The sequence below is a fragment of the Artemia franciscana genome, chromosome 16 (genome assembly GCF_032884065.1).
Source record: "Artemia franciscana chromosome 16, ASM3288406v1, whole genome shotgun sequence".
Taxonomy (NCBI): Eukaryota; Metazoa; Arthropoda; class Branchiopoda; order Anostraca; family Artemiidae; genus Artemia; species Artemia franciscana.
The window spans coordinates 7799918-7820166 of NC_088878.1; the positions used below are offsets into that span (position 1 = coordinate 7799918).

The 20249-nt window shown below is 33.5% G+C and overlaps 1 protein-coding gene and 1 long non-coding RNA gene across 2 annotated transcripts in view; one reads left to right on the plus strand and one right to left on the minus strand.

Annotated features, from left to right (window-relative positions):
* Nucleotides 1-1504: 1504 nt before the first annotated feature.
* LOC136036997 (uncharacterized) overlaps nt 1505-20249 on the minus strand; it is a 37872-nt gene continuing 19127 nt past the window's right edge. Inside the window, exons 2-3 of the long non-coding RNA XR_010619846.1 lie at nt 18676-18865; nt 1505-1708 (exon numbers count right to left, since the gene is read on the minus strand). This is a non-coding gene — a long non-coding RNA (uncharacterized LOC136036997). The remainder of the gene's footprint in view (nt 1709-18675; nt 18866-20249) is intronic.
* LOC136036995 (uncharacterized) lies at nt 8172-12786 on the plus strand. Its single transcript, XM_065719396.1, has 2 exons — nt 8172-8293; nt 12076-12786. Exons 1-2 carry the CDS (start codon nt 8279-8281, stop codon nt 12508-12510), a joined length of 450 nt encoding a protein of 149 aa, XP_065575468.1. The 5' UTR covers nt 8172-8278; the 3' UTR covers nt 12511-12786.

A 20249-nucleotide genomic window follows, 5' to 3' on the forward strand; every position in this document is an offset into this window, starting at 1 on the left:
ACCCCCTCGTATACATAATAAAAACATAAGATTATGAAAGTTTGTTACGTAAGTTAATTCTTAAGTTACGTATATTTTTTACTAATAAAAACGAGGGGACAAACCCCCTCATATACATAATAAAAAATATAAGAGCATAAAAGTTTGTTACGCAAGTTAATTCTTAAGTTACGTATATTTTTGACTAATAAAAACTTTAGTTAAAAATTAGAAGTTCTAGTTGCCTTTTTAAGTAACCGAAAAATTTGAGGGCAACTAGGCCTCCTCCCCCACCCCTTATTTCTCAAAATCGTCTGATCACAACTAAGAGAAAGCCATTTAGCCAAAAAAATTAATATGCAAATTTTATTTTACTAATTAATGTGCGGAGAGCCAAAATCAAAAATGCATTAATTCAAAAACGTTCAGAAATTAAATAAAAAAAACTAGTTTTTTAAACTGAAAGTAAGGAGCGATATTAAAACTTAAAACGAACAGAAATTACTCCGTATATGAAATGGGTTGTCCCCTCCGCAATCTCTTGCTCTTTACGCTAAAGTTTGATTCTTTGTCACAATTCTACTTTTTAAAGCAATTAAAAACTTTGGCGTAATGAGCAAAGGATTGCGGAAGGGACAACCCATTTCATATACGGAGTAATTTCTGTCCGTTTTAAGTTTTAATATCGCTCCTTACTTTCAGTTTAAAAAACTAGTTTTTTTTATTTAATTAATATTTGAGGCAGAATGTCAAAAAGACGAAAATAGAGCTATGTAGCAGGTTGAATTTACAAAAACAATTTTATCCGTGAATTTACAAAAACGTTTATCCGTGATTTTTTTGTGAATTTACAAAAAAAATTTTTGGTTATCCAAATAAAAACATAGTTTTTAAAATTCCTAAAAAAAACGTTTTTAGTACACATTTAAATCAAGATACCAGTAGTTACCACTGCACAAACAAGAAGGGTTTATATATATATATATATATATATATATATATATATATATATATTAAAGACATTTTTATCTGCGATAAAACAAAGATGCAACCTCTCAAATCTTCAACCGACAAAAATCGAACATTTACCCACTAAAGATATTTTGTCCATCTCGTGGCCAAAAATTCGTCTTCTGATGTGAAATAAATCTTCATTCAAAATGACAATACTATATATTCTGTCAAAAGAAAATTCTGGGCAACGCTTTGTGAAGAAACTTTAGTTTAAACTTTCTTAAGCCTAATATTAAGCCTATAAGCTGTTGTTCTTGGTAAAATTATTCTCGAGCTATAACATCGCAATATAAAAATTGAATCCTTTTACGTATTCATCTAGTTTAAGATTTTCAACATTAAAACAAGTATAGAATATTAAAACCCTTTTTAAAAATACTGTGAAAGCCAATACTGTGCATGCCTAGACTCACGACGGATCGTCCGAGAAAATATAACTTATTTTACTTTTTTTAATTTTGTTATACATTTAAAAAAACCTATACATTTTTAGACTCTGTCACTTTATAGATACATCTTCGACACTTTTAGTAAAACATGTTGATTTATTAACAATAATATATTATAATAATAAAACATTAATATAATATATAATAATATAACAATAACATAACAATTATATATAAAAAAAACGTGTCTAGCTCATTCCAAACGTTTTACCCTTCAAAATTTCAATGTCAAACCAGACTTGAATGCTTGAATATTTCAGTTAAAGCTAGAAAGGAAGAAAGCTAATTAATATGTTTCATGTCGGGTTAAATTTCTTTACGTTTTCGTTTTATTTTAGACTACCCATAGCAATGACAATAAACTAGATAAGAATAATTTAACTTAGCCTTATGAATACAATAAGAGAAAGGAAGGAGAATCAAACTCTTTAACATATTCTAATTTTAGATCTGAACTTTTTAAATGTCATTTTTCTTTTCCCCATGCTTTCGTAATTTACTAACTTAATCTGAATTCTACTAATAAAACAGACGAAAATAATTAGTACTCGTAATCAACTTGTTCAAAATGCACTGCCTTCCGAATGGCAGTATTGAACGAGACTTGAATACTTGAAACTTTCAGTTAAAATTCTTTACGTTTTTGCTCTATTTTTAATTTTCAGACTAACCATTACAATGACAATAAACCACATAACAATAATTTATTTTAGCCTTATGAATAGAATAAGTGAATAAGGCATGCCATAATAAGTTATTTGAATACTTTTACGTGAATACTTTTATTTCATAATAATACTAACCATCATAATGGTAAGTATTATAATGGTTAGTAATTAACTAACCAAATACTAACCATTATAATGACAATAAACCACATAACAGCAATTTAACTTAGCCTTGCGAATAGAATAAGTGAATAAGGCATGCCATAATAAGTTGTTTGAGGTAATATATAATTTATAAAATTTATTCAATTTTACGCAAATACTTTTATTTTGGGATATGATAAAGCTGACAGAGCACACAATTTTTTTTTTTGAGAGAGAGAGAGAGAGAATTGCAAGTTAATAATTAATTACTAATAATTAGTAATAATTAATAATTAATTGCAACTAATAAAATACAGCTTGTAAAACAAAAGTATACAAACTTTCATTGAGAAATCTAGGAGCAAAAAGTACTCTAACAGTAGGCAGATTCTACTATGTTTAAACAATTTGTCTATGAATCATAGGTTAGCGTGAGGAGCAGGGACTAGTAAGAAATAATATTAGAAATTGAAATTCTATTCTTTACAATTGCTATTATAATTTATTAATTGTATTTATGTATACACGAAATTGCATTTATTATAATATTTAGTAAACAGAGAGCAAGAAAAAACTCCACATTATGGCTTCTTTTAAAAAAAATCACACTTTTTTTTTGAAAAAGCTGAATTACTACAGAATCGTACCAAAAAGTGAAAATGAACAAGGAAATCTTTTACTAGTTTCCCAGAACTTTGATTTCTAAGGCGGTTTTAGAGAAGAACAAAATTTGATTTACGGTGTGATACTGTGATATTGGTGATTTGGAAAGTTCAAATTTCTTTTCTATTTTCAATGCAGGCAAGTAAAAATTTAATAAAATGTTCTGCAGAATTTGGTATTTTTCTTTAAACAATAAAAATAAGGGATATTTTCAATTGGATTTTTTTTTCTGATATCGTTAGTCGATGAACTTTCTAGGAAACGTTTAATAAGACAAGCACACTATTTAAAAATGTAGGAATTTATTTGGGAAATGCTCAAAATGTTTGAGCATTTTATCGATTGCAATTTTATGATTTTGCACTGACACTAAATTCCGAATTGGGCCCTTTTGGGCTTGTGATAGCCGCTTTGTTGAAATAAATCTTATCTTAACACACACCATATGTGAACAATAAACGAATTGCCTAATTTATAGCCCTTGCCCTAATGGACGTAGGGGATCTGACATTCCTAAAGGCATAATACCTCACCTTTCAACAATGTTAAGCAAAATAGTTGTCTCAAAATTTTGATTGAATGACTTTTGAGAAGGTAAAGGTGTTTTGAAGGGGGGAAGGGCTTCATGCCTACTAATCACTTTTGACCCAGAAAAAGGGCACTAGAATTACCGACTTTTCCAATCAAATGAGCCCCGGCTCCATCCAAAGTTTATACGACCACCCATTCCAATATAACCTTATTTGCCTCTAGGGCATAGCTCATAACCCTTACTTCTGAACTTTGGAGGGTTTTTTCAACTCTGTAAACATTGATATATCTTCTTTGGACTATTTTGAACAAAATAGTTATCATAAAACTTCAATCAGATGCATTATAGGAGAAGAGAGCTTTGTGGGGGGGGGACTAGTTGCCATGCAAAACTTGGATCTCATTCGTGGGAACTGAAAATTTAAATTTCCAATCAAATGAACCTCCCTTAGAATTTATCTGTTCACTCCATCTAGCAGAATTTCATATATCCCCGGAACTTAATTTACAACCCTTGCCCCCAAGCTCTGGGGGTTTGTCTTGATCCTGAAGTGCTTTGAGCTATTTTGAATAAAAATGACCGTTTCAAAATTTCTATTGGATGCATTTGGGGGAAAGATGACCTGGGGGGCTAGTTATCCTCGGATCACTTTAAACGGCACTAGAACTTCTGATTTATAACAGAATGAGGCCCCTCCGAAGTTTACACGTCCATCTCTTCCATAAAAACTTTGTATGTTAATGATGAGCAGTGAGTACAACTTATAGCCTTTGTCCTGATGTCTGTGGGAAGGAGATCATCATTGCTAAATAGATAATTACTGGACGTTTCAACTATGCTTAACAGAATAGTTATCTCAAGTTTTTGATTGAATATGTTTGGGGAAATGTTATGAGTGGGTGGCTGGTTGCCCTTCCAATCACTTTTGGCTCTTGAAAGCCACTAGAACTTTCAATTTCCAATTGAATGGGTCCCTTTCGAAGTTTCTATGACAATTTCTTCTATACGAAGTGCTTTGGTAAGAAGATACAAAGAAAAAAAAAGAAAGAAATAATACATTGTGCTAACGTCGTTCTTTACTTTCAACAGCTCGAGGGAAAGACAGATCCCCACACTTCTACTTTTTATTACATTGTTACGGTGGTTTGTACTTCTATTAATCTGTCCGAATCATAAACTATCGAAGAAATTATTAATACAACTTCAATATGGCAAGAATTAAGTAGAGAATGAGCAACATTCACAAATATGAACGTTGTTGCAACTACTGAGGAATATGCTTTCCTGATTCTTGTACTGTAAATGTTGTAATTGCTTTGACTGGTGTATTTTAGCTCAATCTTTTCAAAAGGTAATCAAAGAGGTATGTTGCTGATCCCCCTCCTTCAAAAAAATTGCTATATTCTATACCGTGTGCCATATATTGTGTAAAGTATCCTATTTGACTTAGTTTCTATTTCTCCTAATTGTTTTTTTCGTGTCCTTTGGGCTGAGGGTTGGGTTGTCATAACGGAGTAAGATAAAGTTTAAAATAAGTAATTTGCTCGCTTAGGTAAAATATATTTTAATATATATAACGTTATATATAAATATAGCCGTTAATAAATTAGAAAGACCGTTAATTTAGAAAGCCGTTAAATTAGAAAGAGCCGTTAATAATTTAACGGCTCTTTCCGTCCTAAATTTTCTTCAATACGTTTTGAAGCTTGAACCAATATTAATGAAGCATTAATTGCCGTTATTGTTAAGCATTAGTTGCCGTTAACGGCGATATTAATTGCCGTTAATTGCCAATATTTTTGAATTAAAAAAAAGGGAATAGTTGTGAGAAAAGTCAAAGTCATGGCCAATTGTAGGAAAAAGCCAAGACAGATATTAAAAGCCAAGACAATATTTAAAGGTACTTAGATGGAAAAACTTTCCGAGATACGTCTAATGGACGCGTTCTCGTTTGCAAGGGACGAACTGGTATTATGTGCCCCATATATCAGAATCAGACTAAGTACATGGGAAGTGATTACTCGTATTTCTTAGTCCCATCCTGCGTCTCTGTTCAATTTCACTGTAAGGAAGTCCTTCTATAGCTGCCACTAATTTCATATTCTTGAATTGTTTACTTAAACCTTTATCTTACCTTGCTATATTAGACCAAAGACTCAAGTCCCAAAACTTTGAAAAAAAATTAAAAGTAATAAAAACAAATATTATAAGATATTCAACAACATAAATTACAGTTATGCTATGGAATACAGGTAGATAATTCCAAAGTTCCTTCTTATCTCCTTTCTTCTTATTTGTCTTACTCTTTCTTTGGTTGCTCAATTAAACCTGTTGGGAGAATTTTGAAGGGGGGGTAGTCCAAAAAAAGGGGGCCATTTTCTGGAAGTTAATTTTCTTTGGGGAATCAATCTAGAGATGATGTTATCAGTTTTTGGTTACCTGCGGTATATACATCTTCAGTCTAGAGCAAAATGGGGTAGTCAGAATCCTTTTACATTATGAAAGCGGTAAAGCTTATATCTGGTGCCTTGGTATCTGGGTCAAGGCTCTAAAGACATGATGTCGGGAAGCTTGCTTACTAAACCAAAGACATTCTTTGGTAAGAAAAATAAAAAAGTAACGTAGATAAGATTTTACACCGTTTATGTAATATTTTGGCCCTCTCCCTCCAAAATCCTAAAAAGTAATTCCATTAGCATAAGAAATTTATGAGTATTATAAAGTATTTGTTAGTTTTTTTAGCTGAGGAAAAATGCACAACAAATTTCACCCCAGCTCATGGAGACCAATTAATTAAGAAAATTTTCATGATAGAAATCCTATTTATTGGATTTCCTACGGTACCGAAATTAAAAAGCTACAGCCCTGACTTTAGTTGCTTTTTTGGCCCCAAATTAGCTAATCACTACTCTGGCATTAAATTCCAAAGAGCACTAGCCCTGGTACCGAAGACTCGTTTTAATAAGAATCTCCTTACAGGTGTTAGGCAGGGCACACTTAAGTCACTAACCCTGTTTGGTATCCCAATCTTTCTTGGTCAGATTACGCTAAAACCGACTTAAATATTTAGATATTATTATCACTATCCATATTTTCAGAGACTATTCTAAAATTTAAATTTTACATACTCCGATTGCAAACGGATTGTAAAATAGAAGATAAAAGATTATGGAGGACCGTGAAGCAGGATTTTAGTCTCGAATAAAACTGGTTGCAGTTGTTAACGATCACCGAGGTAAAACTGATAGAGTTACTTTCTCCTCCTGAAGTGACTTTTGTAAAAGTGTTGTATATTTTGGGATTTTTTTTTAGAAGCAATTTGCGTAAAAAGACCGGTATCAATGAGAGAAAAGGGTAAACATTGTAAATGTTTCCACTGCCTTTACTACATCACTACTAATGAGGAACTACTGATCAGCTCTGTTTATCTCTTTCGCTATTACGAATTAACTTACTGTTTTCCCTATCAGGCCCTTTCTCTCAAAACATATTAAGTCACAGGTATATTGCACCTTCTTTAAATATGTTAATTAGATTTCTTTTTACTTCCATGGACTCTCAATACTTACTTACGTAAAGAACATACTCAGGCAATATTTCAACGACTGACGAAAATAAAACTTCAGATTCAGACTATCCGAGGACTCAATTTAGCGTCACCAACACGGTACAATTGTCCTGTTCTTGTTAAAACTTAGATATGCTGGTACAATGCAGTGCATTTGAACACTTTATAGAGCCTAACAAAACTTTTAGTACATGTTTGATGAATTCACCTTGTTATTCATTTCTGATTAAGAATTTTCTGACTATACTAGGATCTTTTTTTACAAGGATCTTTTTTACACAGGATCTTTTTTTGTTATTTACATTTTTCCAAAATATATCTTCAGACTACTCGTTATTACTGGTTGTTTTTCGCTTTTTACTAGGTAGCAGTCATTAATGAATTCACGATGAAAATTTGACTGAAGAAAGTTTTCCTGCTCCACAATTTTTCTGTAATTTGGTTTGTCAAGTAAAAACAGGCGCAAGCACTATATTTGTACCACAAAGAATATTTTGTGGTGCATTATTTAGGATAGCCGGTATAATTTATCTCAAAGCGTTGACAACGCTGGCTCAGATATTCAATTATTGCCGTTATGTTAGTCTGTGTTCATATTTCTATTTATTTTCAACGCCTTCTTATATATTCTTTAGTTTACTCCATCATAAGGTTTTTAAGTCTTTTTTTTTGTTATTACGGATTATAAATCAATTAATTGGTCGATTTTTCAATATTTTTCAAATACTATAAACTCCCGTGGATTTGTATTGTTGCATTTTTTCATTTTTTTTTTAGCAAAGGAGTCAGTAAGTCCAGTTCCATTAAAGACACATGGCACTTTGTTTAATAAAGAAATATGTTTGTGCGCAGTCATTTGTTTTGGATGGGGCATATACTCGATAGGAACACAAAATATCATAATAAAAACATAAATAAAAGAAAATATAGGACACATCTTCAAAGTGTTAAAACTTTTTTTTCAGGGGGGAGGAAACAAAGGCCATCATATTAAATACGTGCGTCATACTGCGCACTCCAGTACACAAAAACGAGCAATCATTTATCACATGACGTATTATCCAATGATTTCCTTTAAGACAGTATTACTGCATCAGAACAGGGTCAGTCAAAGGCAATAACTAGTATTAATATTCTACAAATGAGCAAAATTTCACGAGCAGCTTTTTATTACGGAATTACAAATTAGACCGGTTTAGTTAAGGTATATAATTAGCGTCTATGCTTGGACTTTATTTAGAGAAAACTTGGAAGCACAAAAATGAACATTATTGTTGTAAGTTCATAGTATCTTTCATTTTTCTAAGCATATTTTTAATTAATGTAAACTCCATTTTAAAGTATCCCTAAAAAAGGAAAAACAATCTTGATAATGCTCAAAGACTACTTCCCTATCAAAAATAAAATGAGTAGTGTACATCGGTTGCCCCTTTAAATAAATGTACCAAATAGGCTTACTATATATTTCTCTGACGTAACTTGGTACAGTCGTAAAACGGTAATGCACCTGTAGAATTTTAAGGGAGTAAAATATATCCTTTGCTAACATTCCAAAGCTGTATTTTAGATTGTGACGGCTCATTCCTTAAACTCACTAAGGTCAGTTCTTCGATATCCGTTTTTGTACTCTTTCGGTTATATTAATTTGAGAAAAACTATCTTTCTCACTGTTCCCATGTAAACTAACCTCTCACGTTTGATTCAACCCTGTTCAACTCATTCCATTTATATTAACCTTATGCAGCTCAACTTCTGTCTTATTCAGTTCTGATTTAACTCTGATTTAGCTCAACTTCAGTGCAACTCAACCCCAATCCAGTCCAAACTCTGCAACAGATTAAGTTGATTGAATTTTGGGGGTGGGGGTTGAATTGTATGAGGTTTGGGTTAAATTTAGGTTGACTTGGATGGCGATGAACTTAATGAGTGTTGAAGTAGATTGGTGTTTAGTTGTATGAGTTTGAGTTAAATGGTGTGGAGTTCAAAGGGAATTGAGTTGTACGGAGGTTCAGTTGAATTTGGTTTAAATGAATGGCGTGACTTAAACGAAGTTGAGCTATACTGGTGTTGGGGGTTAAATGTGGATTAAGTTGAACAAGAGTTGAGCTGAACGAAGGTTAAGTTAAATGGGTGGAATTGAACAGGGTTGAATTAAACACGGATTGAGTCACACACACATTGCCTCACCTTCGTAAAGAGAGAAGTCAAAACTCAAAATCGAGAAAAATTATTGATTTGCACATTACATAAGCTATAACTAACAAAACTAGGTGTAATAAACTGACTCGGTGTTTTCCAACATCTGTAAAATTCTAAAACCAGAAAACTGAGCATTTAGAGTTTTTTTTTTAGGTAGTTTTAATCGTATACTAAAGTTTGATATCATAGTCAATGAAATACTATGAATGAATGAATGAATGAACTTTATTACCCGTAAAAGTAAAAAAAACACAAAGTACGGAGTATTATAAATAATAAAAAAATAAGATAAGTATTGAGGAAATTACAAATCATCTTCCATTTTCTGTAGGTTAATCATAGATTTTTCTGATCCTAATAATATCATCCTTTCTTTGCTTGTTTTGTTCTCTGTGTTGTTATTTGTAGGTCAGTTTTGCGTCTTCAGTAACGTGCTATTACGAAACAACTTATTTAAGGCCACGCAATACCGTAAATCTTATTTTGCGAGCCTCACCTTTGGCTGACCGTCTCAAAACAAGCCTCCGAGGGGACTAGCTATCATCAAAAGCTATTGAAAATTAACAGTTTGACTGTCAAATTTGGCTGACAAGACAGTAGAATTTAACTTCCCCTTTGTCAGGGAGTATCTCAGTGAAAGCGGGTGCACGAAATATAACTCCCAAAGCGGTCACAATGCTCAAATCATAATTTCTCCGAACTAATTATAGCTTTTTCGAGCAGGTATATTAGAATAGTTTTAGGGACCAGCCTTTCTTGCAATTAAAAACAAAATTTTGCTTCGTTTAACAAAAAAATAAAATACAAAATGTGACGATGCAAGTTTCATTGAAACTGAATATTTCTATATCCGATGCAAGATTGGTTAAATAGTTTATCTAAAGATTTCTTTGAAAGTAGGTACCGGGTTTTAGTTTTCTAAAGGATTATTTATCCAAAGGATTTCCTTTGAGGCAGAAAAACTGAGAGTTTTCAATATAATAAAAAAGCTGTTGATTTATCAGTTTTGACAGAAGGAGACTTGGTCTCCAATATTTTTTGTGATGTTCCTGCATCCGTTATGCGTAAGCAGTCCCGCTGTTAGAAAAAAAGAAAAAAAAAGTTTAAGATGGTGCTGATGCAGTAAAACAAGTAGATTTCAGAGGATCTTTTGGCTTTATCTGTCTTGGCTTTTTCTACAATGGGCCATGATTTGACTTTTCCCACAATTATTCCATTTTCAATTCAAAAATCAACGGCTGAGGGGTTACATGGGAGGATATTTCCATGGAGGAATCTGTCATGGGGGAAGAGAATTTCCATGAAGGGGGCACAGGATTTCTCCCGGTTGGAGAACTTGAGATTTATTTTGCAGAATTGAATTCTATAAGAAGATTATTGAATTATTTGGATTATTGAATCCGTTTTTTTTTTTGTATAAATTCAATTTAAATACATCATGGTCAAGTTATAGGTTATGACAAGACCGCCTAATCAATCGCTTGGCCGCAAAAATTAAAAATAGCTTGTTATGAACGAGATACAGCGATTTTGTAAGATACCGCATTGCCTTAAATCTAGTTTTGTAAGTATATATTTTGAAATTTATTTTTAATAATTCCATTTTTAAACATGTACAATAAGCCTTTTAAACAGATACTTGATTAACTTAGGCGATGAATCTAAACAATCAGTATAATTTTTTTAAAATACGACTTTAAATATTTGTGTTGCTTCCCATCTTCCTGGAACTTTCCCAATATGTGTGTGTGCAGCTTTATCACATATCTAAGAGGTCCCATGGGTTTTTCGTCAAGGGTATATTTTGTAAGTTTCATACGGATAATTCAATAAATAAGAAATAATTTTTTTTTGTGTTTTCTTATTTTTTATCTTGGGAATATCGGTGTTGAGCTAAAAACAGAAGAAAACAATAAATGAGGGCACCAGAAACAATTTTGGGAGGGCACTTTCCTCCTGTTCCCAATGGACCCGTCAATGTAAAAAACGGGTAAAAACGTTAGGTAAGAAATAAATGAGTTTTGGTTTTGTTTCATCTTTTATAAATTACTAGAATGTTTTGCCGGGTAAACCTAGGCTATGTTTAATTTCCTTCCTTTAGGACCAACTTGAGTTTCTTTTCCTATCAGTTTTTAATCCTCTTATTTGTCATTGATCCTGCTAATAGGAAAAAAAAAACTATGTTACTTGTGTATCATTCAGAACACACTCAATAAATGAAGTTAGGTTCTTTCGTGAAACAAACTACGATGCAGGTACATTTTAATTAAATATTTGGTACTTGTTCATTATTCAATTGATTCAATTCAATTCAGAACACAGTCAAGAATTTTGCTGAGAAAATCCGGTTTCATAGCCCCAAAGACAAAACTCAATTTAGTTTGCTACGCATAGTGATAGAAGATAGTGTCTGAACATGGATTTTGAAAGGAAGATTTGGGATTTGCCAAAGACTGAAAGAGAGGCAATTATATTTTTCCAGGATGAGGGGTTGTTCTCCACAACAAAACAGTGCATCAATGGACACAACATGACTTTATATTCTTACGAGAAGGAATTTTTGGAAGTGTAACAATAGGCCATAACTGAAAAAAGTCATTTTGCTTGTAAATAAGTGGTTTGGGCTATATATTTGCATAATAGGGGGTGGGGGTGCATTATATCAAATACCTTAGTTGACCTAATTTAACCACCTCTATATAAAAAAATATTTAGTTAAAATGTACCTGCATCGTAGTTTGTTTCACGAAAGAGCCTTACTTCACTTATTGAGTGTGTCCTGAATAATACACAAGTACCAAAACTATTAACATGAAATACTAATTTTTAATTTTAAATAAAGTAATTTTTTTTTTACAGTGCACTATGTTACTGCTTTTAACCATCACGGTGGTCGCATCTTTCCCTCTCAATCCAGTAAGGCACAAAATTATTTCCATCATAGAGCCTCAGGCTGTGGCAGATGAAACACTCAGTAGTGACTCGGACAACATTGATAAACAACAGGAGTCAAGCTTGGGATTTGAGATCACAGCCGTAGAGCCACTCAATAGTGATCCCGAAAGATCTGTCATCAACATCAATAGCCAAGAAAAATCCAACTTAGATACTGGATTCCATTCACTCAAAAGCTTCTCTGGATATGTCCTCGAAGGCATGGGAGAAGTAAAACATGAACCTAAAATAGAGGTTAGCAGAGCGAAACGATCACCAGGTCGAGGAAGAAAAAAGGGTTACGAATTTGTAAAAATTGATCCCCAATTGAAGAACTTGAGATTTATTTTGCAGAATTGAATTCTATAAGGGGATTATTGAATTATTTGGATTATTGAATCCGTGAATTTAAGTACTATTGCCTTTTTTGCTATAGCTATTCCGACTTAGTTTGTTATCTACAAGTGTTTCTGATTTCTACCGTTATATGGTATAATGTTTAAACATTTTTGTGATATACAAAAGTGACTATTGCTTACTAAGTTTTGTTTCAATCAAAACAATGTGATATATAATTATGAGAATAAATTATTCTGTATCTGAATTTAAGTAAGAATTATACTGTAGTATTTCAAATACTATCTATTCAATTTTTGGGCCGTTCATTCACCATAACAGGTCAGAAATGGGCGAATTAGGGAGTAATGAATGACAAAGTCATATTCAGAGAAGGGGTTAGGGGATCTCAGCCCCCTCCCGATGAATGTTTGCCCAACTTATAAAAGTGTAACAAAAATGTATCAAAACACATTTTTGATACGTTTTTAGTTTTTTTTGTAAACTCCCCTTCGGAACAAATACCCCCTCTTGTCGAACATCTATCTGGATGCGGCCCAGTTCATAAACTAGTTGAAGTTTTTCTAGACGTCAATTACAATTAGAGCCAAGCAGAATCTACCCTTATTATTTGAACTGATGCTCCAAAACCAGAATTTTAATGAAGATCTACAAAAGAAAAGCAAGCTAGTTTTCATGGTGATGTCAAAATACATAGAATTCAAGAAAGTTTGGACGTTTTCAAGTTATTTGCCTAGTTCAAACAGTTAGTGTTAACGAACTGTAAGTAAGGAGCGACACGGTTCAATAGTAACCGAAACTCTAAATACTGGGTTTTGATATCAATAGAAATATCGAAACCATCTATTTATTATACTGATTCCAAATATATAACTTTTTTTGCCAGAAGAAAGATAACGGATGTATGTTTCTTTTCCCGGGTAGACCGTATCAAACCAATTGTCCTAAAATATTGTGACATGGCTCATTTGAATTGAAATTGAAAGTTCTAGTGCCCTGTTCAAGTGACCAAAAAATTGCAGGGTAATTAGACCCCCCACGAATGCCCTTTTTTAAAAGTTGTCTGATCAAAAGTTTGAGGTAGTAATTTTGTTCAGCATAGCTGATAAGTACAATAACTATGTCTTTAAAGATGACATGACCCCCCCCCCCGAACTACTGGAGAAAGGACCGCAAGTTTATACAATTTTTCCTTCGTTTACGTAAAGTATTTGTTATAAGGTAGTATACCAATAATTTATAGGGGTGTGAGACTTTCTTGGAATGGATATTCTACGAGAAGAACTCCCCATTGGGATGGAAGTTTCCAGAGTGAACTTTTCGAGGGAATTTTTCACGGGAAGAGTCTGCCAGAATTTGCATACGAAACTCATTTTATTTGTCTTACTTTCTCGTTGGCAATTCCATTTTATTCGTGGAGATGCTTTGGAGGAATTGTCCGGGGGAATTTTCAGTGGAGTTGGAATTCTCTTGAGGATTTTTAAGTTCCCACGGGGGACATTCTCCATGGGGGAGTTATTACCAGGTGAAATTCTCCATGAGAAAATTGTCTACAGGAGAAACTTTCCATTAGGGGTGGAGTAGGTTACCAGGAAATATTTTCCACACAGGTGGGATTCGCCTTTGACCTCAAAAAGGATCAGAAATTTAATAAAAACAGGTCTTTCCTGAAATGAAAATAGGGGGGTAATTAGACCCCCCCACGCATGCCCTTTTTCAAAAGTTGTCTGATCAAAAGTTTGAGGTAGTAATTTTGTTCACCACAACTGATAAGCACAATAACTATGTCTTTAAAGATGACATGACCCCCCCCCCCCCGAACTACTGGAGAAAGGACCGCAAGTTTATACAATTTTTCCTTCGTTTACGTAAAGTATTTGTTATAAGGTAGTATACCGATAATTTATAGGGGTGTGAGACTTTCTTGGAATGGATATTCTACGAGAAGAACTCCCCATTGGGAAGGAAGTTTCCGGGGTAAAGTTTTCGAGGGAATTTCACACGGGGAGAGTTTGCCAGAATTCGCATACGAAATTCGTTTTATTTGTCTTACTTTCTCGTTGACAATTCCATTTTATTTGTGGAGATGCTTTGGAGGAATTGTCTGGGGGAATTTTCAGTGGAATTCGAATTCTCTTGAGGATTTTTAAGTTCCCACGGGGGACATTCTCCATGGCGGAGTTATTACCAGGTGAAATTCTCCATGAGAAAATTTTCTACAGGAGAAACTTTCCTGTAGGGGTGGAGTAGGTTACCGGGAAATATTTTCCACACAGGGGGGATTCGCCTTTGACCTCAAAAAGGATCAGAAATTTAATAAAAACAGGTCTTTCCTGAAATCAAAATAGGCTAAGGATTATTTTTTTCAGGCAAAATCGTAAGTAAGAATTTTTTTTTTTTTGGGGGGGGGGTATTGGATTCATAACGAGGATAAAATTGTTCCGGGGTAATTTCCCGGCGGAAAAATTTACACAGGAAGAACTTTCTGTAGTGTAATTTGTCGTTGGGATTTTTCACGAAGAGGGCAGATATCCTAGGATTATTTAAAAAAAAAAAAAAAAAACAGAAAATAAACAAACAAAAAGTTATATGTACTAAAAGTAAGAAGCACAGAATAAAAATAAAAAACAAAAGAAATTATTCCCTATATGAGGGGAAGCCCCGCTCTTTACGCTATAGTTTGACCTTTTGTCTCAATTCCTTAAGAACAATTCCTGAAACACAAGGGCAATGTAATTAGAGAAACATATTTAAAGCTCTTATACAACGTTAGCTTGAAGAGAGAGGCATTGAGGAGAGGAAAGCCCAGCCCATATATAGAATAATTTATTTTCGTTTTAAGTTTTAATTTTGCTCCTTAATTTCAGTACAAAACAAAAAGCCTATTTCTGCTGCACATCAATTTGAACCTACTAGCCTACTACTACTACTAACCTAAGGTCCACTAAGCCACCTAAGGTCAACACAGTAACGTATGCTCCTTCTCCATCCCAATCTATTTAAAAAGGTTTCCCTGTTTAGTCTCCAAATGAGTTATAATTTCCCATGAATCCTTTCTTACGACTTCCTCCCACTCAATTCAGGGCCGACCTGCTTTTCGTTTGGCTCTAGATAGTTAGTCAAAAAGGGCTACCTTTGGCAATCTATCATCTTTCATCCAATAAACGTGTCCTAAACCATTTCGACCTTTCTCTTATTATAGGCCTAGAAAACGAGATAGAGCCATATTTGTCGTACAGCTTACAGTTTGAAATACGTTCAGTTAAACGGGTGCGTAAAGTAATCCGTAAGCAATTCTTCTGGAAAATATCTAATAAGTAATCCTTCGTCTTTCAGTGCGCCCGCGTTTCAGAGCCTTACTTGACCACTGTCATCACTATTGCTTCCAAAGTTCTTATCTTGGTTCGTAGATTTATCTTCCCATTCTTCCGTTTCTTTCTACTGTCAAAAACGCTCTGGACCTTAAATGTTCTACTTTTAATACCTTCGCTACACCCACCATCTTTACTGTTGATACTACTTAGGTAGGTGAAGCTATCAACTTGATCGTTCTTACGAACGTAACCGTTCTTACGGTTAATCAACATCACCTCTTTACCTTCATCTAGTCCAACTCCAAGTGTCTAGTTTTCTTAACATTAATTTTCAAGCCTTTTTGTGTTCCCTGAGTTGTCAAAATCTCCAAAAAAAATCATTCATTTTGCTAACATTTTCATTCAGGATTCTCGTATCATCAAGATGTTCCAAGTCTAGGAGAGTCTTACGTTCCTATTTAATTCCATGCTTACCTTTAGCCTTTACCATGTTCCTTAGGACAAAGTCAATAAAAATGAGGAATATAAATGGAGATAGACTACAACCCTTCTAAACTCCTGATTCAATACAAAACCAGCTACTAGCCTCATTTCTAACCTTAAATGTTAACCTGGAAAGGATCAAAATACTATCTACCTGAAATTCAGAAATAGCCAAATCGTTGAAAAAGAAAAAAAACGGTTTAAATAATATCTCGGTTTTACTTGCGGTGAACCATTGTATGCTGTGTTACATTGGGGACTATGATAGACCACGATCGTTTATGACCTAAAATAAACCATTATGTACAAATAACCATAACCATGCTGAACCAATTAGAAGTTATAGGTAGATAGGATTATGGCAAACCATAAGTAACTACTAGGGGGAAGATTACTAGAAATTATTGTGGACGAATTTCTGAAGCCTCATGAAGCGCTGCTTGGGCTAGATTTTCAGGACGTCCATAAGAGTCCCGTAGAATAAATATTGAGGGGTAGTATGTCCCTTAGTCTTTTTGGATTTAAAAAAATCCGTTCGACCTAAGCGCAAATAATGTCCGACCTCTCTTCCTTCCTAAAAATATTTTTGGAATAGTCTGTTTCTATTGCAGTAGTATTCCTCCTGTGTAACATGAAACGTTATATTTATACGCTTGCCTGTTAAAAAGGAGGCTATTTGTGTGGGGGGGGGGGACAAAGAACAAAAAAGAGCTACCTGTAGCTTTGTTTTCGCTAAGATTTTGGTGGGAATATTTCTGATTTTCTTTTATATATGTATATTCAATATTGTCTTCCTTTCTAGGGGCCTTCAAAAATGTATTGAAAGGTTTTTCAGGGGGAGGGCAGGCAGGAACCAATTTGTAATCTTTCTTCATTTGTAGGAGTATTTTTGGAGTAACATTACAACATGGGTGCTGCGGAATAAAAAATCCTATTATTAAAGAAAGTATTTTCTGTGCAATATCGAAGATTACTTGCTTCATGGCACAAACGGTTGAAAGCTAGGAGACATCATAGTTGCCGTCAAAAAAGTTTCCTAGGAGGGGGAGGAGGGAAGTAAGTGCTATGAGCGGCTTTATTTTTATGAGATTTAGATTGGAGTATTTCTTATAGAGAGAGTCAAGACACAGGAGGTTTTGACTCTCTTACCCTCCTTCTGGCGCCCATGAAAGACATCACTACAAAAAAGACTATTTTGAAGCATGGGACCTTTAAACTCTGGAGATGAAGACTTTATATTCAGTTATAAAATGTCAGATCCCTTCTCCCTTCTAACAAATATTTGTAAGAGGGACTTTTCAGGGATGACTATCCTTCACAAAGCATTATTATACAAATACTGAACTTGGATTTGGAAAAAAAAAACAGGATTGAAAGAGGATGTAATCGCCTCCTTCACAATTTCAGAAAGCCTTGGTTTAAACAGTTCGTAGTAATGAGCTGCAAGTGAAGAGTAACACTTTTCAATAATGAATCCAAACTCTAAATAATTATGTTCTCACTAAAAACCTTCGCAACTGTCAATTCTGTTATTTATACTGATTCTAAACATGTACAATGTTTTGATATAAAACTTACTCGTAAAGTAATACTTACTAACAGCTCACTTCAGCACCAAGCCACCTGAGCCCCACAAGGCACACATTTTCCTCTTTATATCGATCTATTCAAAGGCTTCGTCATCAATAATAAAATATTGGGCCTCGTCATCAATAGTAAAATATACAAAATACGTATATTAGGGTCTTTTAGCAAAAGTAAGTATTTAAAATTTAGTCCTATGTATGTTATGAGTGAAAAAAGAAGAAAAAGTGAATTAGATTTTTCTTATTAACTCTTTTACTTTTCTTGGCAACAATAAACTAAGGTTTTGTTTTTGTCCCTTTTTTTTAGATACAAACTTGAGTTTCTTTTCGTCAAAACTTTTCATCAAAGCTTGAGTTTATTTTCATCCGTCCTCTATAGTTTTTATATTTTCTTTATACACATTTGTAATGGCCTTTGTTTATTATTGCTTTGCATACATTTATAACGGAAAGTACTATTGTTATTCTATTAAATAAGCATTATCTTAAGTAACTATATTTTTATTAAAGCTATTTTACAAAGACAGCAAAATTTATTTTCCTTGCCTACCCAAATCTAACACTGGGTTGAAGCTATTTAATCACATATAAATACAACATATTTGACACATGAAATTCACCTGTAGAACTTATTGATTATCAGTACTCGGAGGAGAGATTAAACCAGGTGTAAGTCATATTAAACAAATATATTAACATTTGCTAGTCTGCCTTTTTGTTCACCATCCACCATTAAGTTGTGTTTTCTTTATACATGTTAATTGATAAATTAAACAAAAATTTACCAAGTTTGTAGTTCTACTCCAAAAAAGGAGCAACAGCTTAGCTGAGAGTTCAACTGAGATAGGCGTCCGCGATCACTTGGATTGACCAAGAGTAATGCCCGTATTTTGAGGTCCTTGTAGTATGCAATGGTTAACCTCGTGGTGAAGCACTGAGAGTTCAACTGGTAGGGAACTTGGGAGGGCAGTTGAACTTCAGTGGAGAATAAAATAATAAAACACAGCAGATAAAAGTACAAAGGAAAATATAAAAAACATTAAAGTAAACAAGAAACACCTGGGTCTTCTTCTTTTAACTTTAGTGTTTGCTTTACGGTTATTTATTATTAGTATTATTATTGTCCTCTGGACTTTTATCTTTTTATTTATTAATAAAATTTATCTATTTTTAACCGGATTCTTTTATCTATTTTTAACCGGCTGTTATCATCCTCATATTCTCTTCTTTTATTTTTTTTTTGTTTTGTCATGCCTAACCAGTGTGGTCTTAAAAATTATTTACCAAATAGATTTTAAGGTGGCTAGCCCCCTCCCGTGCCCTTTTTTCACCAAGGAAGTCCAATATAATGCTCTGGATAGCTGTTTGATTCATCATAGTTAAAATGTCCAGTAACTATGACTCTAAGCCCTATGTCCCCACCCCAAAGCCTCTGGAGAAAGGGCAGTAAATTATGCGACTTTCCGATTGCCTCCATATATTGTTATTGGGAAACATACATAATTTTTTGGGAGAAGGGGGATAATTTCTTGCAAGGAGGCTTTCCACGGAGAGAATTTCTTATGAGGAAGAATGTTTAATGGGGGAGTTTCCAGCGGATATTTTACATGGGGGAAATAAAATTTTCTGGCATGATTTGAAATTCGGTCAGAAACTAAATAAAAATCTAATTTCGTCAGTTTAGAGTAAAGAGCAAAATTGAAACTTAAAACAAACAGAAATTATTTCGTATGCGAGGGGGCTGCCAACCCTCGTATCGAAGGGTTTTCGTCGAAGAATTTCGAGGGGGCTCAACCCTCGCCCTTTGTGCTAAAGTAATTATTTTCAAAATTATTTAATAAAGATCACTCAAACCCAAAGGCTGTTGAATTTGAATAACGAGTATTTTTAAAGAACTTAAGACTTTAGCCTAAAAAGTAAGGGTTGAAGAAAGAGCAGGACCCTTTATGTACAGAATAGCCTCGATCCGTTTAAAGTTTTAGTGTTAATCCTTAATTTCAATTTAAAAAAAATATATTTTTCTTATGTAAGTCAATGCTAGGCTGATGTTTTACTTAATAAGAAATAAGATAACGTTTATTTTCAAAAGAATATAACAGGTTCTAATTGAGCTGAATTTACTTCTTTTGTCAAGCTAAAGAGAACCAGAAACAAAACAAAACAACGAAACCCAGCAAATGTTAAAAAAAATGCAATAAAAATGTTATTAAAATGTAAATTTTAAAAACTAATTAGAAGAAGTCTAGCACATAAAAATAATCACTAATCAAATAAAATGAATTACTAAAATTTTACATATCAGAAAATATACCAAAAAATTAATGAAGTTAACGCTACAGAATTAATGGGAGAAGATCAA